Here is a 21,130-nt window from a genome sequence, read left to right as displayed (position 1 = left end):
GCATATGGCATCGAGGGTGTCGACATAGAGGATGTTGAGGCCACTGTCTCCGTCCATCAGCACCTTGGTGAGGCGCTTCTTGCGGACAATGGGGTCAATGATGAGTGGGTAATGTCCCAGTCTCATGACGTGGGAGGGAGGGTCCCTCTAATCGAAGGTGATCAGAGATTCTGACTAGCTGAGGAAGGAGGGGATGGCCATCTCGGCGACGCATGCCTCCCTATATTGCACCTTGTGCTAGCGCTTGGACCAGATGGTGTCGGATCCACCGAAGATCATGATGCATTCCTCAGGGTTGGGGAAGCCATCTCCATCCTTGCTCGTCGTGCCTCCTCTCTTAGGTGCTGCCTCTTTGGCGTCTCCTTCTTTCGGCCCATCGGCCTGTCGGAGGAAACATTTGAGGAGCTCACAGTCTTTATAGAGGTGTTTGACAGGGTAGGCATGGTTGGTGCACGCACTATCCATGAGGTTGTTGAAGTGGTTAGGTAGGCCCTATTGGGGCTGCTTGCCTGTGCGATCAGCGGCGATGACCAATGCGGTGTTGTTCGATCGGCGCCAATCCTTTTTGTTCTTCTTGCCCCTCTGCGTGGAGGGGCCCTCATCTTGGTCCTCGCACTTGGTCTTGCCTTTGTCCTGGCCTCCGTTGAAGACCGCTACGACTGCATCCTCGCTAGAGGCATTGTTTGTGGCGACGTCGAGTAGGTCATGGGTGGTACGGGGCTTCAGGCAGCCAAGCTTGTGGATCAGGGACTCATAGGACGTCATAGAGAGGAATGCACTGATGACGTCTGCATCGATGACATCAGGGAGGGAGTTGCATCGTTGGGAGAACCTATGGATGTAATCCCGTAGGGACTCGCTGGGCCCCTGCTGGCAGCTCTTGAGGTCCTAGGAGTTCTCAGGGCGGACGTACATCCCTTGGAAGTTTCCGACAAAGATACTCTTGAGGTCTGCCAAGTCATAGATGCTATCGTGCGGGAGGAATTCAATCCACACTCAAACATGTTCCTCTACGCAAATGGGGAGATACTGAATAATGAAAAGGTCATTATCCACCCCTATGGCTCGACAGGCGAGCCAGAAATCTTCAAGCCAAATACCAGGGTTTGTCTCCCCGATGTACTTGGCTATGTTGGTGGGTGGTCGGAAGCATGGTGGGAACAGCGCTTTCTAGATACGCTGGCCAAAGGCCCGTGGTCCCGGGCCCTCAGGGCTAGGACTCCGGTCGTCCGACCAGCGACCATGCCTAGGCGCGTTTCACCGCTCCCCTCGATGGTTCTGCCAGGACCCGTGTCACCTGCCCTTACCGCCACATGGTGGACGTCATCATTATGTCGAGCCTGATGTCGGTTGCTGATGATGCAACAAGGTCTTGGTGTGGGTCGGGTCATTCATGTACCGACGATCGACGTAGAGTAGGCGTCAGGTCGGATCTCGGCGTAGCCGCTGCATCCCGAGCCACGTTTGGTGGCTGTAGCAGCGAGCAAATGGAGCGACCCGTCTGGTGTGTCCCCACTCCCCTAGTGGAGAGAGAGGGCGCATATCAGAGTCACGATGCGAAGCTTTCTGCCTTTTGAACAGTGGCAGCTTCTACCTGCGCCCAGAGGTTCCAGTAGACCGCCTGCTCCTAGGGGTCGACGGGCTCGGGAACGCCGCACAGAAGCATATCCACAGTGGCGATGTTCTGGCTAGCTTGAGCAAACTATGGGGGTTGTTCCCTTCATTTATGATGTCACGCTAGACCTGGCGGGTGTGACCCCGAGCGTCGCCGGCGAGGTCATGCGCATGGGGCGCGACATGATGTACCGAGCGCGTCGGCGTAGGCGGTGGCTGGTTCTACTACCATTGTCATAGCTCTTTGGCGTGCCCTTATGCAAGCATGAGGGCCCCCATACGTGGGTCTAGAGGGGTGTGAGTCTGAGCAGACTCCGCAACCACTGGTGGCTGTTCCAGAGCATCCGCTATAGCGCACTTCCGGGACAGACGATGGCTTAGGTGCCACATCGTCGATGCTAGAGCCGTTGCTCTCAACCTCATCATCCTAGTGTCTGTGGAAAGTGGTAGGAGCATAGCTTGCCATTCCCATGAATTCAGATGTGAGAGGGGGTGACGCCAGTGTCCTTTGGAGCCCCCAAGTGCACGCGTCCATAGGGGAACCGATCATACGGTGTTCGTGGTGCAGACAATACGGTCCCTCCGGATAATCGGCGGAAGATAGTAAATAGAGAGTAAATAACAGTATGTACATTACTTACAGCGGGGTTTGAGTAGAGAGTTTGCTCGGAATGAAGCATAGGTGCCTCATCGTTGAAGTCATCGTGCGTCCCGAAGCCGATGGAGGGCGTCCCTTCGACAGGCGCCGGAATGAGTGCCTCCTCGTAGAGGCATAGTATGCCGAGCCGATCAGCAGCGAAGTCCAGGCTTCTGAAGAGGAAGGCCTAGGATGACTCAAAGACAGATGGAACCCACATCCCAACAGGTGGGAGTGCAGGAAACTCTAGTGAGCCGAAGCGAGTTGTATCGCTTGAGCCCGCCATGGCGAAGGTGGCAGAAAAGTGGGCCATCCGATGACCAAAAAGTGTTAAATGTACAATGTCTTCCCCACGGACGGCGTCAACTGTTGGTGCAGAAAGTGACCAACATGTTAATATTTGTAGTTTTGTCGTACGTTGTGATCGGAAGTGGCCTAGCACTCAATGACACATGGTTTATACTGGTTCGAGCAACATGCCCTACGTCCAGTTTGAGTCGGTCGATGACTTTATTCCTGAGCCCAGGTGTTCAAAGTTTACAGTGTGGTTACAAACGAGAAGGAGAAAGATGGGGGGTATAAGAGGTCCGGTCGAACTCTGGTTAGAAGGGCCAAGAGTGACGGAAGCTCCGCTATGTGCTAAGTGAACTTGACTGATCTAAATGAATCTGCCCATTGTTGGAGAGAGCGCACCCCCTTTTATAGATGAAGGGGGTGGCCTTACAGGTGAGAGGGAGAGAGTGCGTATGCTACTAAGTCTTGTTTGCCCACGCCGGTGGGTACAAGATGATGGTGGACGTCCACAATACTGTTCAATGTCAGATGCACGTGGGAGGTGGCATCGTTTTCTTCGGGTATGGTAGATGTCGGTGCCTATCAAACTATTGATAACCAGAGGCATGCGAGGTGTTTTACCATATTCACCCGGTACGGTAAATGCCGACGCCCGCAACACTGTTTATGCCTAGAGGCATGTGGGGAGCCTTATTGTATTTGTCCGATAAAAGGGTTAATGGCGCCCACAACACTGTAGGGGAAAATGTCGGCGCCTACAACAATGCTTGGGCTCTATTGTGCTCGGAGGGTCATAGGGTACTGCCTGGCTGGTGCGTAGGCTACGGTCCCTAGTATTGCGGTTTGACTTGTGCGCCCTGCCTTACTTTCGCCGTCCGTTTCCTGGTCCTTACCGAGCAGGCGTCCCCGGTCAATTGGTCCCAGTCGGCTCTAATTACGCTAGTCAGAGAAGAGCAGCGAGCAGGGGTTTGGTGCATCCCTAGTTGGAGACGCAGGTCGAAGTCAGAAGCGGTGTTTGGCCAGGCCTTCCGGACAGAGAGGCCATCCAGAGGCGGGCTGGAGACTGAGGCGAGTGCTCCAGTCAGAGAGGCGGGCCAGAGTTGGAAAATGGGTGTCGTTTCTCCTCGGCCAGGCCTTTCGGTCGGAGATTGGATCATCCTTCTAGCCTGTTATTTAGGTACTTGGGCCGACCCATGAGTTGTGCATTATTTGCTTGGGCTGAGCCTTTTTTGGGAAGCCGGTCCACGTGGGACCCCAGGTTTATGAACCCGACACATGCTTTATATCTTTTCCATTCCATTTGTAGTCATATTTTGTCTTGTAGACCCTTTCATAGCCTACTATTTTGGCTACATTAGGAATTTCTTCTAAGTCCTAACCATTGTTGGTATTCATCGAATTCATTTCAACTTCCATAGCTTGTTGCCATTCAAACGAGTAAACGCTTCTCATGGCTTCTTCAAATGAGATGGGATCACCCTCCATTTTAATTTCTTCACTAACATAGACTTCATAGTCATTAGAAAACTGGTTTACTAATTCTTTGAGTCCTTATGGGGCCTCAGCTACTGACACTTTCATATGCTGGCTATTGTTGCTCTTCATTGCTAAGAGGCAATTGATTCTATAGGCTCCTGTATTATAAGATCCTTGTTTATATTATTCATCTTCTTCGAAAAGCCAACAACAGGTGTTGTATAAGTCATACAATATCAATAGGTATTGAGAGATTCATTGTTTTTAAATCACTTAAGTGGGCATGCAGTCCTGCTTCTCTTCAAGTCTTAGGTCTCTACATACCTCTACATACCATGCTCCCCTAGATCTTCCCATCTTTTTCTAAAGATAGTGCATCTTTAAATATCTTATTTTGGGTTTAATCCGTTAAAATCTCATATGGCGCTTTAAGCATCACCTTTAACATCTTTGAGACTAACTATGCTATTTTCCTATTAGAACTTTAAAAGGTCTAGGAATTTAGCTCTTTCTCTGTTTAGGGGTATCATTATTGTAACCGTTGTACTCCTCCAACTGGTCTTTATCTCATTCTTAATGAAGAGTGTCTTTCTTAATTGATCTTTATATTCTCTCCATCGAAATATGGCATGAACTTTACTACCATAATTTCGATAACTATTTAGAAAGCCTATAAACGAGGAGACACTTTATATTCTCTCCCTCAAAATATGGCATGAACGTTGGTTCTAATTTAATCAGAAAATTAGTAAACTAACAAAAACTGTCCTAGAACTAGCTTGACTCGAGCCTTTTTATTCACATACCCTAGCATTATAGCCCGTTGTCATGCAGCCGAGTCATCTCGTTGGTTAAAATAAAACATATAATATGCTTCTGCATCAATTCTATATCACCGTTGGGCAGAAAATAGAATTAATGCATAAAACTCATAAATTAACGTGAAATCCATATAACTACTCTTCAAAATTAAATTCTTCCATTGGTTCGAATTTAATTGAAAGATAATCAACTTCATTTCCGTGGAAACTTGATAATGAAATACATTCTTTTAGTTCAGGAACATTTCTTGGTCCTTATCTACTCTCTAAAAATTGACCACGTTGTTGTAAAATTTATCAGAGATTTAAACTTCAAACTTAAATTTAATATAATATTGTCATCATCAACGTTGATCAGAAAATGACTAATACCATAGTCTTACTTGAACGAAAAAAATTGGACTACTCCTCTAATTAATTTTTCTTGTTGGTTCTAATTTAATTAGAGGATAAGCATGATCATAATTTACTAAATATAACTGCTCTTCAAATCAAATTCTCCCATTGGTTCGAATTTAATTAGAAGATAATCAACATTAAACTTTACAGCGGAAAGTTGATAAATTGTTTATCTACTTTTCAGAAGCATTTGATTGTACTCATCTACTCTCTGAACAATTTATCCCATTGGTTCAAAATTGAATAGAGATGAAAAACTAATCAAAATTCATCAAGATTTACTATGCATTCGGCCGACCCTTCAGGCACTCTAGCATGGCCCAGCATGCAGCAGCAGTGCAGTGGCCTAGTGACGCACAACTAGCACGTAGGCCCTGCAGCGCCTGCGCACGTGCTCGCAATGTGTCCCCATGCCCAGGCCACAACCTAGGCATAGGCCGGGATTTCTCTCGCCCGCCTAGGCTGAATTCGGCCCGTGCAATCCCTATCGTCTGTCTTGATCTGATGACTATGCGCAGCGATCGGGAGATCAAAAGTCACCCCTCCTAGACGACCTTCCCAAAAACCCTAACCTCGTTCAGTATTTTCCCCCTCGACCCTCTCTCGCTGAGCGGCGGCCACCTAGTTGTCCAGAGGAGGAAGATGGCACCGCCACGGGCGCCCTCGCCGGTCAACCCCGAAAACCCTAAACCTTATTTCCTCCCTCCCCCTTCTCTCTCAGTGCCGAGATGGAAAACTGGCGGCGGCTGCCCGTGGCGGCCGGAGGAAAAGAGTGGTGGCGCCATGCCGGGGCCCCTCGCCGGCGAGCGTGCTCGCCCGAGGCTGAGCGCGCCGCCGTCGAGCGGCCTTGCGATGTTGCCCTTGACCCCTGAGCCTGAGGCAAAGACTCCACGGTGGCGTGGACTGCCCCGAACGATGGCCCAGGGAGCTGCTTCTCACGCAACATCGGCGGTGGTGATGGCGATAGGTGAGCCCTAGGTAGGCCCCTGTCCCCTTCGTCCATCATTTATCGGATTATGGTTAGGGTTGCTTCAGTTTCTGCTCACGCCCCCGATGGCTCGAGGTGGCTTCCCGCGCGGCGTCGAGATGACAGCTGGCGATGGTGACGGTGGGGAAAGAACCCTGTTAGGTCCCTTCATCCTCTCCGTTCTGTGATCTAGGGTTAGGGTTTGGGAATGGAAATTTTTCATTTTTCTTCTACATTTCTTTTCACTTTTCTACCCTAGACTTGATCTACACAGTACAAGAAAACCTTGGCTCTGGTACCATTGATAGATCATATAACCTCTAAAACCATAGATCAGGGGATAAAACTTGACTTAGATGGGGAAACATTGGTGATGTACCTCGCCCTAAGGCAGTTGCGGCCATGGCGTCGTAGTGACGTGGCCGCCGGTTGTAACATCCCTGGTGGTACGAGCTTGTTTAGCACCGTGATTTGGGCCTAAGTAAAATTTTCAAAAATGGGTTTCTCGAAGTTTTGATTTAAAACATACTTGATGCGATGAGTGAATTCGGTGACTCAGTTTTGTGGACTCGAATAAACGCCCAAGTCAAATTATTTAGTGCATAAAGATATTTAGAAATGTCGAACAACAATTCTAGCAAATAAGTAGCGAACGGTTTGTTCTATGAGATTAAGCATGAAAAGCAACTTTTATAAATAAAATAAAATCTATTAACAAATAGAACAATATATATATAGCTTTTGAATCTAATTTAAATTCAAGCTTTGTTGAAAATCTCCTTGTGCCTAGGTGTTGCTAATGGTCTAAATTAGTAAAGCGATAGAAATATCTAGAGGTATATATATATACTCACGTGTTTATTTGGTGAAAACACATAACAGACAAGAGATAGCGTAGCGGCTTAGCATGCTTCATTTACTTTTCCTGGTGCGGCGTTCAGTGTACTCGTCTTGCTTTGTAATTATGCACCATCTCGTCTTCCGTTGTGGCTCTGCACCTCGGCGCGTCCGTTTGCCTACGCCCCTATCTTCTCTCCCTCGCTTGCGTCGTGTCCGAAATTTTAATGGGAGCACATGGCTCTGCCGTGTCCACGCCTCACTGCTCCCTCTCCCTGTGCTCCTTCTAGTGCACGCCAAGGTCGAGCTATTGTCTGTCTCTGCTTGTTTATTTCTGTCTCTGATTGTCCTTGTCTACCGCTGCTGTATGACTCTGTGCTGAGCAGGTCGGGTCATCTCCGAGCTGTTGCTGCTCCCGCTCTGCACCAGTGTCTCTCCTTTTTCCTTCACGCGTCGCGCGCTCTCGCGCTGCTGACTATCGTGAACTGCCTGGCTCTGCAATGCAAAGTCCCCCATCCATCCCCATCCTTACTCCACGCCTGAGCCTAGAGCACTGCCCGTGGTCCCACACTGGACCGCGCCCGCAGCGTTGCCCTTCCAGGCACCACCGCCACCTGCCATCGTCTCTTCCCTTTCCCCTTGCGAGCGTGCAAGCCCTAGTGGCCTCATGCTGGTCCACAGCTCCATGACCCGTTCCCATCGCTACTCGACCTCCGTTGCCAGCGCCCATGCCCTGCCACCGTTACTGGTTTCCCTGTTGTGGGCATGCATGGGTGTCGTGCTGTGCCCTATCCCGTGCCTTCCTCCTCGCGTGCGTGTGCCGCCACTGCGCAGCCGCTGCGCCTAGAGCGCCGCCCCGCGCTGTCCTCTCGAGCGCCTTCCTCACTGCCGTAGTCGGGCAGGGCACCCGTCCCCCATAGCTTCTCCTACTGCTCGACCACCGCATGCATAGGTGCGCCCAAAGCCCACGCACGACTCCCACCCTCTGCTTGCCTCTGCTGTGCCGACACATGCCATTCTCGTGCTCGCAACGCTGCTTCCTCGCCGCGTCACCACCGACCCTGCCGTGGCTGGCCAGTTTACCCGGTCGTGCTCCGCTCACCTCCTCGCGCCACTCCGTCTCCGCTGCCAACACCACCCTTCTGCGTCCCTTTCCGGCTCCGCTACGCCCCCAGCGCCGCAGCCGCCATTGCTGCCGCTGGCGCACGCGGCCTGGCCGCTGTGGCCATCGTCGGTTCCTGGCTGCCTCAGCCCAAGGCCATGCGGGTCCCCGTGCAGCTCGTCGGTGGGTTGTCCATCACCGCTGTGCCTTCCCCGGCCCCACCGCGCCGTTGCCATCGCCGTCGGCTGATGCCTCTGTGCCGTGTTCTGCTTTTGAGAAGGTAGAAAAGGGACCCTAACATAAATAGCAATTTTCAATGTGTTCATTTTGTAAAAATGCGAGACTCGTAGATTCATAAATAGGGGCTTAGTTAATTCGGAGAAACTTCAAGTGTTTTAGTGCAAAACTGCCATCACGTTTGGACTTGGCCGCGTGGATCGCTGCCGCGTGCGCGCCTGGTGGGCCGCCGGCCTCCGCTGGGCTGCTGGCCGGACGTATCGCTGGACCGTCCACGCCACTGCCCGCGCCTGGGCCACCATTTGCGCCGCGCTGGGCCGCGTGCGCCGCGCCCCACCTGGGCCGGCCTGGTGCCGCGCGCATCTGGGCCGCACGTCCGCGTTGGGACTCCTGGTCCGCTTTGCCACCGTCGGCCTTTTTGTTCTAGAAAACACTTAGCTAATTTAGTTTAAAGTAAATTTGTAAAATCAAAATAAAATTATGTAGGTGTCCAAAAATAGTGAAACCAACTTTGTTGAGTTTCTAAAATTATGATCTATCTGCTAGTATATTTTGTTCGCATAGTTTGAGAATATTCTTGGAAACTATATAATTAAATTGAGATACTTATATCGTTAAAAATATAAACTTGTCGGAATAGTTATGGTAAATTGGTAATAGTATTGGATTTGAAATTTTTACAGTAGGTTCCTAGCAATATTAGTTACTCACTATAATTTTCGTACCTCTAGAATAATTAGTTTGCTAGATAGATAACGATGCTTTATTTTGAATAAAGATTAAATCCAAAGAATGGAATAAAGAAATAACTGGGTTTGTATAACTAAAACGTTGGTTGGGAAATAACAACTTTTTCGACAATGGGGATACGTGGCCTAAGTACGGTCGTCATTAGAACTAGCTCGTTAACTTGAAAGGCGTAAATCGTATTTTACGAGTCACGATTGCAGTTGATTAATTACGTCTTTGCATTGCATCGCATCGCATTGCATGTCATAATAGGGACTTTGATGGGTCGCGGAGTCATCGGGGGTTGCTGGAGAAATGGTGCTTTTGGAGATCGTGTCGCCATGATGAAAAGCTAACTACTGATTATATTTTACCCAACAAGCCCCGGTGCATAACCCCTGTTTTACTGCACTTTAAATTATATTTGTGCGTTAAGTTTTAAAGAGTTGAATGAAACCCACTTGCATATATATATCTTTATTATATGAGTCTTACTAGTATGACAGGATCGTGTAGATTGCTATGCTACAGGACGTCGGTAGAAGTCGAGTGATTGCCTGTCACTCACAAGATATAGAAAATATATTACTGTATTATTATCACTTGAAAATATAAATGGTGGAAATAAAAAATGGTGATCGGACATGGATATGGTTTGAGTATTGGTGGGTGTTAGAGGTTGTGTCCTGCGGTCAACAGGACATAGCTTGGTTACACTGCTTTTCCTGTCCGTGTCGGTTAAGGACCGGCCATTGCATAAGGCTCTAGGTAAATCACAGACTTATTATCTTGAGCACGTACTTGGGTATGGGCGCTTGGAAGACTTGTTACTCTCTTGTCATGGGTTCCGGTTCTTTCCGGACCAACTGTCATGGTGATTTTTGGGTTATGAGGTCCTTGCACCGCACTGAGTTCGAGACTCAGGGGCGGGGGCTTGCAGTCCTAGTTTGGACGGGGACCTATACCCCATGATAGGAGGGTAGTGGGTTGGTCCTGCTTGTGCCTTGGGTACAAGCGGGACGTGTCTTTTCAGGGTACCCAGCTGGGGACATTGATTTACGAATCCCTGGGCAATCCGGTACGGTTTGTTTGCGGTCTGGCACCATAGTAAGAACTGAAAGATGAAAGATGGAAAAAGGAAATCTGATTGCTTACAACCTGCTTGAAAGTAGCACATGTGCTTACATAGAATGGTTGGTTAATGAACTAATGCGTCTGTTAATAAAAATCGAATATAAGGACGCACGTTTAGTAATGCTGACTGCAGATGCAATAAACCCACAAGCCAGATAGTCTTGCATATCTTTGGAGTCTTTTCTTTTCTCCTATCGGGTAAGTCTTGTTGAGTACAATTGAGTACTCAGGGTTTTATTTACCCTGTTGTAGGTGATAGGTAGATGCTAGAGCTGACCTTGTGTGTGTGGATTCCTTCCGGTGGGCTCAGAGAGGATTTCCTTTACGCTGTGATCATAGTTTTTATTTATAACTCTCACCAAATATTTTATTAAATGAAAGTTTTATAATCTGTTGTCATAGTTTATAGATTACTGCTTCATCATTTCATGAATATATATTTATTTCCGCTGTAACTCTGTTCACTTGTTTATATTCCGCAGTTCACTTAAATTGTTCATAACTCTGATAATATGGTTACATTCCGCTGTTATAACAATACATATTATTCCCTAATGTTGTATTCAAAGTTATGTAACAAATGGTTAAGAATGATGTAAGCTTTTATTCTATCATTTGTGATCCTGATAGAAAAATGTGGATTTTTGGGTTCTCCCTTGGGGTGTGCCTGACGGGACTGCGTAATTTAGTGTTCTCCCTTAAGTGCTTAGTGTCTAATGGAAGACGAGCACTCCTGGGAGGCGTTAGATTAGGCGGTTCTGTTACACCGGTGTCGCAGCAGTGCAGGCACGGTGCAGTGATAGCGGTCGAAGGCGATGACGCATCCCGTCGCTCACAACACCCCTTTAGATCGAACTACGATTAGAAACTTCGGGGTGGGATCGGTGATTACCAGTTAACCTCGTGCCTTGTGCTCCAGCCCTATCGTCCATTTATGACGCTACGCAACGGGGGTCCATCAACCAATAGAAAGGCTGAGCGTCCCTGATCAGGACACGAATTAAGGACCCAATTGGTGGAGCCTAACAGCCTCCTCCTCCTGTGCTCGTAGCTTCCCTCAAGTTGCAGGTGGCACGAACAGGGAACCTGGTCTGGATTGAATCTTGGGCGATCGGCAGTCTAGTGCTGCTTTTGCTTGATGCCAGCACGTACCACCATACAGCAAGAATCAAGCGCGGATTTTCAGCCTGTTCGATTGGCTAGTTCGTATCGTTGCTGGTTCGTGAAGAAGTACTGCTGACTGGTTTGTGTGAGAGAAAAATATTGTTTCGACCGGAAATTTACGATCGTTTATGACAAGCCAGCTGCTTATCCCACACGGTCAGCCAGCATGGGGAGGTTGGTCTCACGCATCAACTAACCCTGCAACTAGCGGAAAAAAAGATACCACGAGCCGCGAATGAATGCCTCCCGATCCCTCTAGGCATCTTTTTAGCCACCGGTGTTTGGGTCCATCGGCTGGAATTGGATATGCCTGTAATAATTTTGAACCGTTGCATGCATAGCACGGCCCGAATCTTCGAGATCCGTAGATATATAGGCGATACGATGCACCAACGCCGGCCTCATGTTGGGCTTGGGCACATGCCCCGGCATATATCGTGCCAATGTGTGTGTGCACACCAACGCTAGGATCGGTGCAAGGAGTCCATGTAATGTAATGTAAGCTTGCGCAGGATCGGTGTGCCCACTTTACAAATGGATCTAGTGAACTGCGTGTCCCTCAGATTGACACACAGAGGCCGAATTATGTTCTTTCCAATCAACCGTGTGAATTATTGTTCGGTTCGTGGGACGTTGCTACTCCACCAACGATGGCCAGTGTCCGTACTCAGCTGCGAAAAAAATTGCAAACGTGAATTTCCGTTAGGTGCGTGTGTATGCTTTACAACCGCATGATTGGAGAACTGCTGATACTACTGCCTACCTACGCACGTTGGCGATTTCATGAGCGACGAGACTGGACGTGCCACCAGCGCCGTCGAATCGAACAACCTCGCTCGGGGGGCACGGGCCACGGGCCACGGGCCGGTGGCGGTGGGCGTCGCTCGTCCAAACATGCAAAAGAGAAAAGAGCCCGCGACCTGCGATGCGAGTCACGCACGTTTCCCAGGCCAGGACCACACGTTGTTTAGCGACGGCGATCGGCGCCTACGTACGTTGAGGAGCGGGCCGCTGGGTTCCGCGGTTCGCCTCCGCGATTGTCTGTGGATCGGCGGCGCGCACGTCCGCCCACCCCACCGCGGCGGCGCCCGTGCCCCGTACCAGTGTGCCCACCAGTAGCGGCGGAACGGAGTCGGGCCCGGGCCCGGGGGCGCCGGATGGCGATCCGCGCGATAAATGCCGCGCCGGTCCGAGCCTCACACCTCGCTCTCGTACCGCCGCAGGCCACTACTTTGCCGGCCCTGCTTTTCCAATTTCTTCCTTTTTTTTTCGCTGCCTGTTCTTTTTTTTTTTTTTGGCTCGCGGCCGGACGAACCACCTGGCCAGGGATTATTTATATATTTATCATTATTATGATGTGAGTGATATAAAAAGTATCATATCAGTGACTTATCCGTCAGTGACACAGTGTAAGATGTCATCCGTAATAATGGCAAATATGTACGAGTGGCCCCTGCCATGTCATCGTGGCCACACGGGCCCCACCCTGCCACGTTGGCGGCACGGGTGTACGGGACGAGCGAGAGGCCCGATGAGATGAGGAGCAGAGATCGGCATTTCGGTGGTGTGGTTCGCCACGCTCTGGCAACAATAATTTTATCCTCTACTAGATAATGGTGATAGTGATATAGACGCATCACGGAATGAAAATATTTTTTTGGGGGCAGCAAAGGTCCACTGGTGTTTTGGATGCTAGCGCAGGCGCGGAATCCATCTCATATATGAAGATCTCCGCTTTCTGTACCTTCGGTTGGCGCTGACACCAGATGAACCAGACATGTAAATCTGTTCTCAGTCTCTAGCAGATATACGGTGGCCGACGTCAATTTTTTTTTTTTTTTTTTTTTTGCTTCAGAGTTGAATGTAAGGGAGATGCTACAGTAGATTATGCTTCAGAACTAACGTGGTAATGAAGCGGGTAACCACTGTTCCTACTGCTAGCCACTATGCTACCGTCACCGGTGTTGTCCCTCCACATATCTCTATCCATAACACGCTCCTCGACCTTCTACTCCCTTGTTATCATCCTTGTCGTGATCCCGTCACCGACCTTCTTCACCAACTACTTTATTTTGTGACTCCCCGTCAATGACGCCGTGTAATTGTCGGCCTTCGCCACCGGTGGTCGATGGAGGCCATCTAGCGTTTCGCCTAATGCCCACCTCCTCTATCGATCCAACCACCCCCAAGCCCCAACGCCCTTTTTCTAATGTTGGTAGCCCACATCTAGCCCCGCTACCTTAAAACCTCGAAACCCAAAACCATCCATACTACCGCTCGCCATTACCAAGTTCTTCTGGGGGTGTTTGATTCCTCATCCAAATCTTGTCTACTATTGTTGAGCAAGGATTTAATGTTGCTGGTGTGTTTGGATATTTGGTTATCTTTTCTCGGTTTTCATGCTACCAAGAATTATCGGGCTTTCACCTTGCTACCAATGGTGAGCCAAAATGGCTGTCCTAGCCCAGCAAGTTTCTAGGATTAGGTAAGGTAAAGTAATCTTACCCTGGGAACCAAACTTCTCCCTAGTTTTCGACCAAATCATCAAGATTTTATGCACATGAAGGATACGAGGTGCGTGAAAGTACTCTCTCCGTCCATAAAAAGATTCGTGCTGGTCAAGTTTGACTAGGTTTGTAAAGAATATTTGTATCTATATAAATAGGTTCATTATAAAAATACATCTAATGACCTATCGAGTGATACTAATTATGTACTAAAAATACTAATATTTTCTTATACATATTATATATTTAGCCAAATTAAAAAAATGTTTGGCCTTTGGGAAGTGAGGATGATACTTTTTATGGGATAGAGTGGTTAATCATCTTTGGAGAAACACACACACGTATGATCAGTTCAATATACTGTGCACTGTTACTGCCAAGCATAGCTGGTGACCGTCAAAGAAAATAACTGCGGTGAACTTAATCTACCAATAACATACGACATACCATAGAACAAAGCATATAGTGACAGCCTTTACTCGGCCTAACCGGTGAGGAAGCCTTGCGAGTAAATGCCATCCATCCATGTATCCAGGGGGAAACCCCATCAAACTCATCCCAAATCTTCGCCCATGTGGCCTCAACGCAGCGGTACCTCGAAGATAACATCACAAGTTGCACAGCGTCCTCTCTATTTCTCTCCCCTACGGAAAACCAAGACCCCGCTGGTTGGCTGCTTCGTATCGTTGATGTTTCGTGAAGAAGTATTGTTGGCGGATTTGTCAATGAAAATTTACGAAGCCAAATGAACAGGCTGTTATTTCCCCCATGACATCCATAAATATTCGGGCGAGTTTAATATCCCGTCCGCCCAACATGCGAATCAAGTTGATATCCCAGCAAAGGACAGGCCAACGAGAGAGAGGGAAAAAAGGGGGAAGAAAACGAAATTCCCAGGCCGAAATCCTTGCCCACACAAATTGCAGGGCGCCGGAACCCCACACTATATAAGCGCCCTCGGCACACTCCCCCGTTTCTTGCACTCCTCTCCTTTCGCAATTCACTCATCCTCCACACCTCTTACTGTCCCACTCTGTTCCTCCCACTCGTCGGCTCTGCTCCAATTTCAATTCAAAGAAGACGCTCGGACATGGAGTGGCTGCGCGGGAAATCCATCGGCAAGGGCGCCTTCGGCACGGTGCACCTCGCCGTGGACACGGCCACGGGCCGCGCCTTCGCGGTGAAGTCGGTGGACGCGAAGAGCGCGCCGGCGGCGGCCATGGCGTGCCTGGAGAGCGAGATAAGGATCCTGAAGCGGCTGAGCTCGCCCCACGTGGTGGCGTACCTCGGCGACGACGGCGCCACGGGGGCGACGAGGAACCTGCACATCGAGCTGGTGCCCGGCGGCAGCGCCGCGGAGGCGGCGGCGTACGGGGGCCTCGGGGAGCGCGGCGCACGCGGCGTCCTGCGGAGCGTGGCCGCCGCGCTGCGGTACCTGCACGAGGAGGCCGGCGTCGTGCACGGGGACGTCAAGGGCCGGAACGTGCTCCTCGGCTGCCGCGACGCCCAAGGCTGCTGCGGCGCGAAGCTCGCTGACTTCGGCGCGGCGAGGCTGGTCTCCGACGCCGCGACGACGCCCCGCGGGCCGCGCGGGACGCCCGCGTGGATGGCTCCGGAGGTCGCGCGCGGCGGCGCGGCGACGCCGGCGTCGGACGTCTGGTCCCTGGGCTGCACCGCGCTCGAGCTGCTCACGGGGAAGCGCCCGTGGTCGGAGCTCGGCGGCGCCAGCGAGGTCGGCGAGCTGCTGCTCCTCGTCGGGTTCGGCGGGAAGCGCCCCGCGATCCCCGCGTGCCTGTCGGACGCGTGCCGCGATTTCCTCGACAAGTGCCTCCGCCGCGACGCCGCCCAGCGGTGGAGCTGCGAGCAGCTGCTGCGCCACCCGTTCCTTTCCACGGACGCTGGCGACGACGCCAGCGAGCCGTGGCCATCCCCGTCCCCGTCTCCATCTCCGTCGCCTCGCGCGGTCCTCGACTGGGCCCCGTCGTCGGATTCGGACTCCGAGGCGCTGGACGACGCGGAGACCGAGAGCAAGCACGAGGTCATGGCGCGCGCCAAGGGGCGGGTCGCCGAATTGGCCTCAAACGGGCCGCGGCCTAGTTGGGACTGGGAGGAAGTGGAGTGGGGGACCCGGGGCACCTGGGCAACCGACATCCGGGCCCCACCTCCACCTCCCAGTTCCGAGGCGCCAAGAAATGGCAACGCAAGTGCGCTCGTCGTACCCAGCGCCGCCGCCTTCTCCGACGGCCGTGATCGTGACGTCCTCGTCCTCGTCCTCGTCGTCGGAAGCAGCGGCAGCGGGCTCCGCTGTGGCCATGGCCGTCCTGGTTGTCACAGTCACATCTGTCGGTATAAATGCGGGTTTGGGGTGGTAGGAGCAGGACTCGGCTGGCCGCCGTTGGCCGTTGTACCTGTGCTAGTACCATGTACTGTTGTTTGTCCACTCAATTCAATTCAATCCAAATTTGTGTCAAATCAAGCAGCCAATGAGCTTTGCATGCCGTTTGCGTTTTGCATGCGTTCTTTGATCGGGTGGGTGGCCGGCCATGATCGATTGATCAGCCGTCAGCGCCGGCGCGTATCGGCACAATCTCAACTCGTCCCTCAGCCCTCAGGGCAAACTAGCATTTCTTTTCTCAGAAATGCTATTGCTCAGTACTCACAAGCTGACTAAACACTAGTTTACTCGCTAGGGGTAAAAAAGGAAGAAAAGAAAAACAGCACGCTTATTCTGGAATTGCGAAAGTGTATTTCCATGTTGCCATTGCCATGGTGGTCTGGATTCTGAACTGGCCCAGAATGACAGGTAGGCATGGTCGCATGGATATGCAAAACGGCAAAACGATGGATTCTATTCTTTTCAGGAAATGCAGCTGTGGCAAAATGCCAGGTACTAGTAGTACAAGCGTGCTGAGTACCACGCCGAAGCAGAGCAGACAGCAGAGTCGCAGGCTCCCACAGCAGCGCGTGGATGCGCGGTTCTGAGATCTTTGCAGCACAAAGATTTTGTTCCCATTTCAGAGAGGGGCTCGTTGTGTACGCGAATTGCCAAAATTTTCTTCAGATTGGGTCTGTCCGTACCGCACGACGCACGTACATGGATCAGCCTGGGCAGTTTTTTCACCGAAAACCGAACACCGAACCGAACCGAACCGAAACCGAACCGAATAGTCGGTAATTCGGTTTTTCGGTTCGGTTTCGGTTTTCAGTTCTGTGAAGTTCGGTATTTCGGTTCGGTTTCGGTTTCTGTGAACTGCAAACCGAAGTACCGAGAAACCGAAATTGGTGGAGTACTGTGGTTTTTTTTTCCTGCTGTTTATCAAAACTAATGGAGTACCGTGGTTTATTATCAAGAATGAACTGCAAAACTGATGGAGTACTGTGGTTTATTATCAAGAATGAACTGCAAATTTGTAATATTTGATTTGAGCATTGAATCATGTCTGATGTTTTCTTACATCGGTTTATTCGGTTTTAACCGAAAAACCGAACTAAAAAACCGAACCGAAATTGGTCGGTTTTTGAAATTTTAGCAAACCGATCGGAGGTCATTTTCTAGAAACCGAAGTTTTGAAAAACCGAAAAAACCGAACCGAACCATCGGTTAAAACCGAACGCCCAGCCTGATACATGGATCGCAAAATTCCCTTGCTGAAGCAGCCGCTGGGAAGCACCGGCATCCAGTTGGGCCGTGCCAATCTTGCCCGTCGTAAGGCGCGCGCAACCACCGCCATCAATGTGTGGCTACCGGTATCACATATTCGCGCTGAAAACATGTGTACTCGCGCTACAACGCGCATCAATCTCAGCCCATGGAACGGATCACAACTGATGCACTGATGCTGGATGTGGCACGGGCTGCTCTGCTGTGGCTCCGGTTCTCGCGGAGAGCACAATGCGGCGAGCCCGTGCTTCAACTCCGGCGAAAGCGAGTGCCACGTGCCAAGGGGCGACGGGAGCTGCTCGGCTTCGGCTCCAGCGAAGGCGAGCGCCGCGGCCTGGTGCGAGAGTGAGCGCGTAACCACTACCCATGCTGACTACAGATCGAAGAGGAAGGAGGCGGGTGGTTTTGTCGACGGGTCAAATATATCCGCCTGAAACCAGCTTTGCAGTTTGGTCTTGCCTTATTTGGCGGAACCAAACCATGAACAGGCCTATGTGGATGGCTTGGCAAGAAGATTTGCACAGGAGATGAAAAAGAGAAGTGGTGCGAGAAGACATCACCACCATTTCAAACTTTTAGGCAACTCATCAAACCGCGTCCGTTCCAAAAGCAACTCCAAATAATTGTACAGACAAGCTGACTCCAGCCATCCCAGATAAACAGACGACTTCAAAAATAACAGTCTATTAACCAAGAAAACCATGTAGATGACTGATGACTCTGATTTCACCAAACACAAGCATTCATCCCAGAGAAAACACAATGAAAAATTTGTGGAGGGAAGATGAACCTTGACAACAAAATGAATGGAAGGACACTCATTTGACCCTGGTTTGCGTATATAAACGCCTTCAATCTTTAGCATCCTTTTTTATCATCAGATGCTGGAGCCTCCTCTTTCTCCGCAGTTTCCTCCTTGCTGGCCTCTGTCACCGTTAACTTCTGTACCAAATCAGCGGCAGTGGAGGCTTCCTCGTTTTCTTTCTCCTCAGTCTTTCCTTGCTGTTCAGCTATCTCTTCAACAATATCCTTAAACTTCTTGCAATCTGAATAGAATCGCAAGAGAGTAACCAGCAAATTCAAAATAAACAAGGATGCCAAAAATATAAAATTGTCATACTATCATCATTCAATAGCAATCGACATCTCAGAAAGAAACAAAAGTAAACCCAACCTAACACCACAATTGAAATTATCATCAAAAGTATAAAAGAACACTTTCTAGCTTCCAACTTCTTAAGTTGTCCGAAGTTAAACGTTTTTTAGGTTTGACAAAATTCATCAAAAAGCGCACCAATGTTTAAGACACCAAATTCATATTATTAGATTAGATACACCATGAAATATGTTTTTCATAATATACATACTTATTTGATGCCATACATGTTAGTGTTCTTTTCTATAAAGTTGGACAAACTTAAATAGTTTGACTTACGACAATTCTAGAAGTTGATTTGTTTTGAGACTGGAATATAACTAAAATAGCAATCAATACCTAAACTACAACGCTGATGATATGTCAGATATTTGTAGATATCAAACAAAATTTCCAACAATACAAGCATTATACATATCATCATCCCGCACATATGTCTCAATATAAGCAAGCAAGCACCTGATGCACTTCTAACAAAGGGAAAAGCTGCCAAGATCCCTGGAAACTAAATTGTTAGGTCCTTGGAGCATACTGCTACTATGGTCCTATAAACATGAAGGTCGTGTGTAGGCTAACCAATAGATGCGGTAGCTGAATGGAAGTGTGAAATAAAAGTTAATTATTCATTGTGCGTTGAGCAGCCACATTAACCTCAATAACCTGGCACCTGAGTGTGCAAAATTAATCAGTTATTCATGATGCATGTGGCAGTACGTGAGTAACATGCATGCATGCTAACGCAGCGAATAATTAGCTAAGACGTAACGGCATGGCTGCTAAATGTCAACACAAAAGTACTGCTAGATATACACGACACATGGCAACAAAAGGTCCAATGGCGATCAAAATTAGCTCAGTCTCAGACCATTTCCAACTTGGCACTTTCGCTACCAAGTCATGAGTTACAGGTCTTCGACGATTGAAACTTGCTATTCAAGTTCAGAGACCACAGTAGCAGTTCGCTAAATTTAGAGTGTTTGTCTTGTCTGGATAAAGAAAATAGGTTCTATCGTGATCGATGGAAATAAAATATGGTTTTGCTTTGAGTACAAGTATTCTCCCACATTGGAAATAACTTGAAATACTTGAAGAACAGCAGACAGTCTGTGACTGCACCAAGAGTTGAATGCCAGAAATACAGAAATAAATTCTAAGATCAGGAAGATATATAGGCAAATGCGAAACAAAACCATATCATGGAAACAGGAAACAGGAAGCTTTATTGATGATTGTTATGAGGACAGCACTTTGAGTTAGAAGCCCAGTACGATACAACTAAGAATTGCTGGGGCATTCATAATATCAAGGAGGGTCACCGAACAACATACATCAAAAACAAATACAACATATAAATCACATCCAACAAGCTTAGCTTATCACATAATTCATAGATCCATAGGCCAGTGATCGATCAACTTTTCTTAAGACAAAATTAAGCCAAAACAACAATAACCAGTTCAATCAACAGAGGTACCAAACATTATGACAGTGCAAGCTGCTGGCTATAATGAACAGATGCAAGGAGGGATAAAGAGGTAAGATATGGTTCTAGGTGCTCACTCTCCACAGATCCAAAACGGATAGCGAACATCTCCTCCTTGAGCTCGCCGTCGGCGAAGTCCAGAGCGTGCCATACGCACGACTTGTCGCTCCCCGCGTGCTCCTGCATCTTAGTCGTCGCCACCACTGTGCGTACGGGGAAAAGGGGTAAGCAATACTCTCCAATGTCAAAACCTATCCAGCCAGATCGAAATCACCAACGAAAATCCCACAAAAAGACCGTGATTACCAAGATGATTGGCGCAGATCTTAAGCGTCTTCGCCTGGCGCATAACTAGGCGGACCTTGGCGGTCTCCTTATGCTTGAGCAGCTTCACAGTGCCTGTTCCGCGCTCTTTCCACTGGTTCCCATCCTTGTCGAACCGGTAAAGCTTCGCCTTCCTGCACAATCGCCACACGTCGTCAGATCAACAAGACCTAGCCAAATCGGATCGGGGCGGATCGGGGATGGGGAGGATCGAAGAGGCCGTAGATGACTCACATGTCGAGGAGCACGTCCTCGTCCTCCTCTCCGGTGGTAACGGCGACCTCCTCCAGCTTTACGATGGGCGCGACCTGGGCGCCGGTGTCCTCGTCCTCGCCGGCCGCCGCGGCCTCCTCCTCCTCCGCAGGACGGTGCTCCGCCAGGTCGGCCATGGCGTTCGGCGCGGTGGCGTCGGCGGTTGCAGTAGAGCTCGGGGCCTGCGCTTGCTGGCTGCGCTCCTGCTACCGGTTGCTGCTGTGCGTGGCGGCCGGCGGTGGGGAGGGGGCGCGGCTATAAAGTTGAGAGACGTGGGGGTGGGGACGTGCGCGGCCGAAAGGGTTCGGCTTTGGGAAAGCGATTTGCCTAGTAGGG

General features: G+C 49.7%; 1 protein-coding gene and 1 pseudogene across 1 annotated transcript; one reads left to right on the top strand and one right to left on the bottom strand.

Annotated features, from left to right (window-relative positions):
- Nucleotides 1-14,650: 14,650 nt before the first annotated feature.
- Nucleotides 14,651-16,967, top strand: LOC136540132 (mitogen-activated protein kinase kinase kinase 17-like; annotated as a pseudogene).
- Nucleotides 16,968-18,107: 1,140 nt separating this feature from the next.
- On the bottom strand, nucleotides 18,108-21,130 carry LOC136540131 (ran-binding protein 1 homolog a-like). The gene is made up of 4 exons (XM_066532129.1): nucleotides 20,777-21,130; nucleotides 20,525-20,676; nucleotides 20,296-20,421; nucleotides 18,108-18,625 (listed from the first exon to the last, which is right to left on the bottom strand). The coding sequence occupies exons 1-4, from the start codon at nucleotides 20,929-20,931 to the stop codon at nucleotides 18,438-18,440; spliced, it is 621 nt and encodes a 206-aa protein (XP_066388226.1). The 5' UTR covers nucleotides 20,932-21,130; the 3' UTR covers nucleotides 18,108-18,437.

Source organism: Miscanthus floridulus, chromosome 2 (assembly GCF_019320115.1).
Source record: "Miscanthus floridulus cultivar M001 chromosome 2, ASM1932011v1, whole genome shotgun sequence".
NCBI lineage: Eukaryota > Viridiplantae > Streptophyta > Magnoliopsida > Poales > Poaceae > Miscanthus > Miscanthus floridulus.
This window is presented reverse-complemented; position numbering and strand designations above follow the sequence as displayed.

Excerpts from the sequence above, each read along its gene's own strand:
- LOC136540131 (XM_066532129.1), bottom strand. The coding sequence starts at position 20,931 with ATGGCCGACCTGGCGGAGCACCGTCCTGCGGAGGAGGAGGAGGCCGCG. Across the intron at positions 20,677-20,776 it reads GAGGACGTGCTCCTCGACAT|GAAGGCGAAGCTTTACCGGT; the intron begins GTGAGTCATCTA and ends GCGATTGTGCAG. Across the intron at positions 18,626-20,295 it reads CCGTTTTGGATCTGTGGAGA|ATTGCAAGAAGTTTAAGGAT; the intron begins GTGAGCACCTAG and ends GATTCTATTCAG.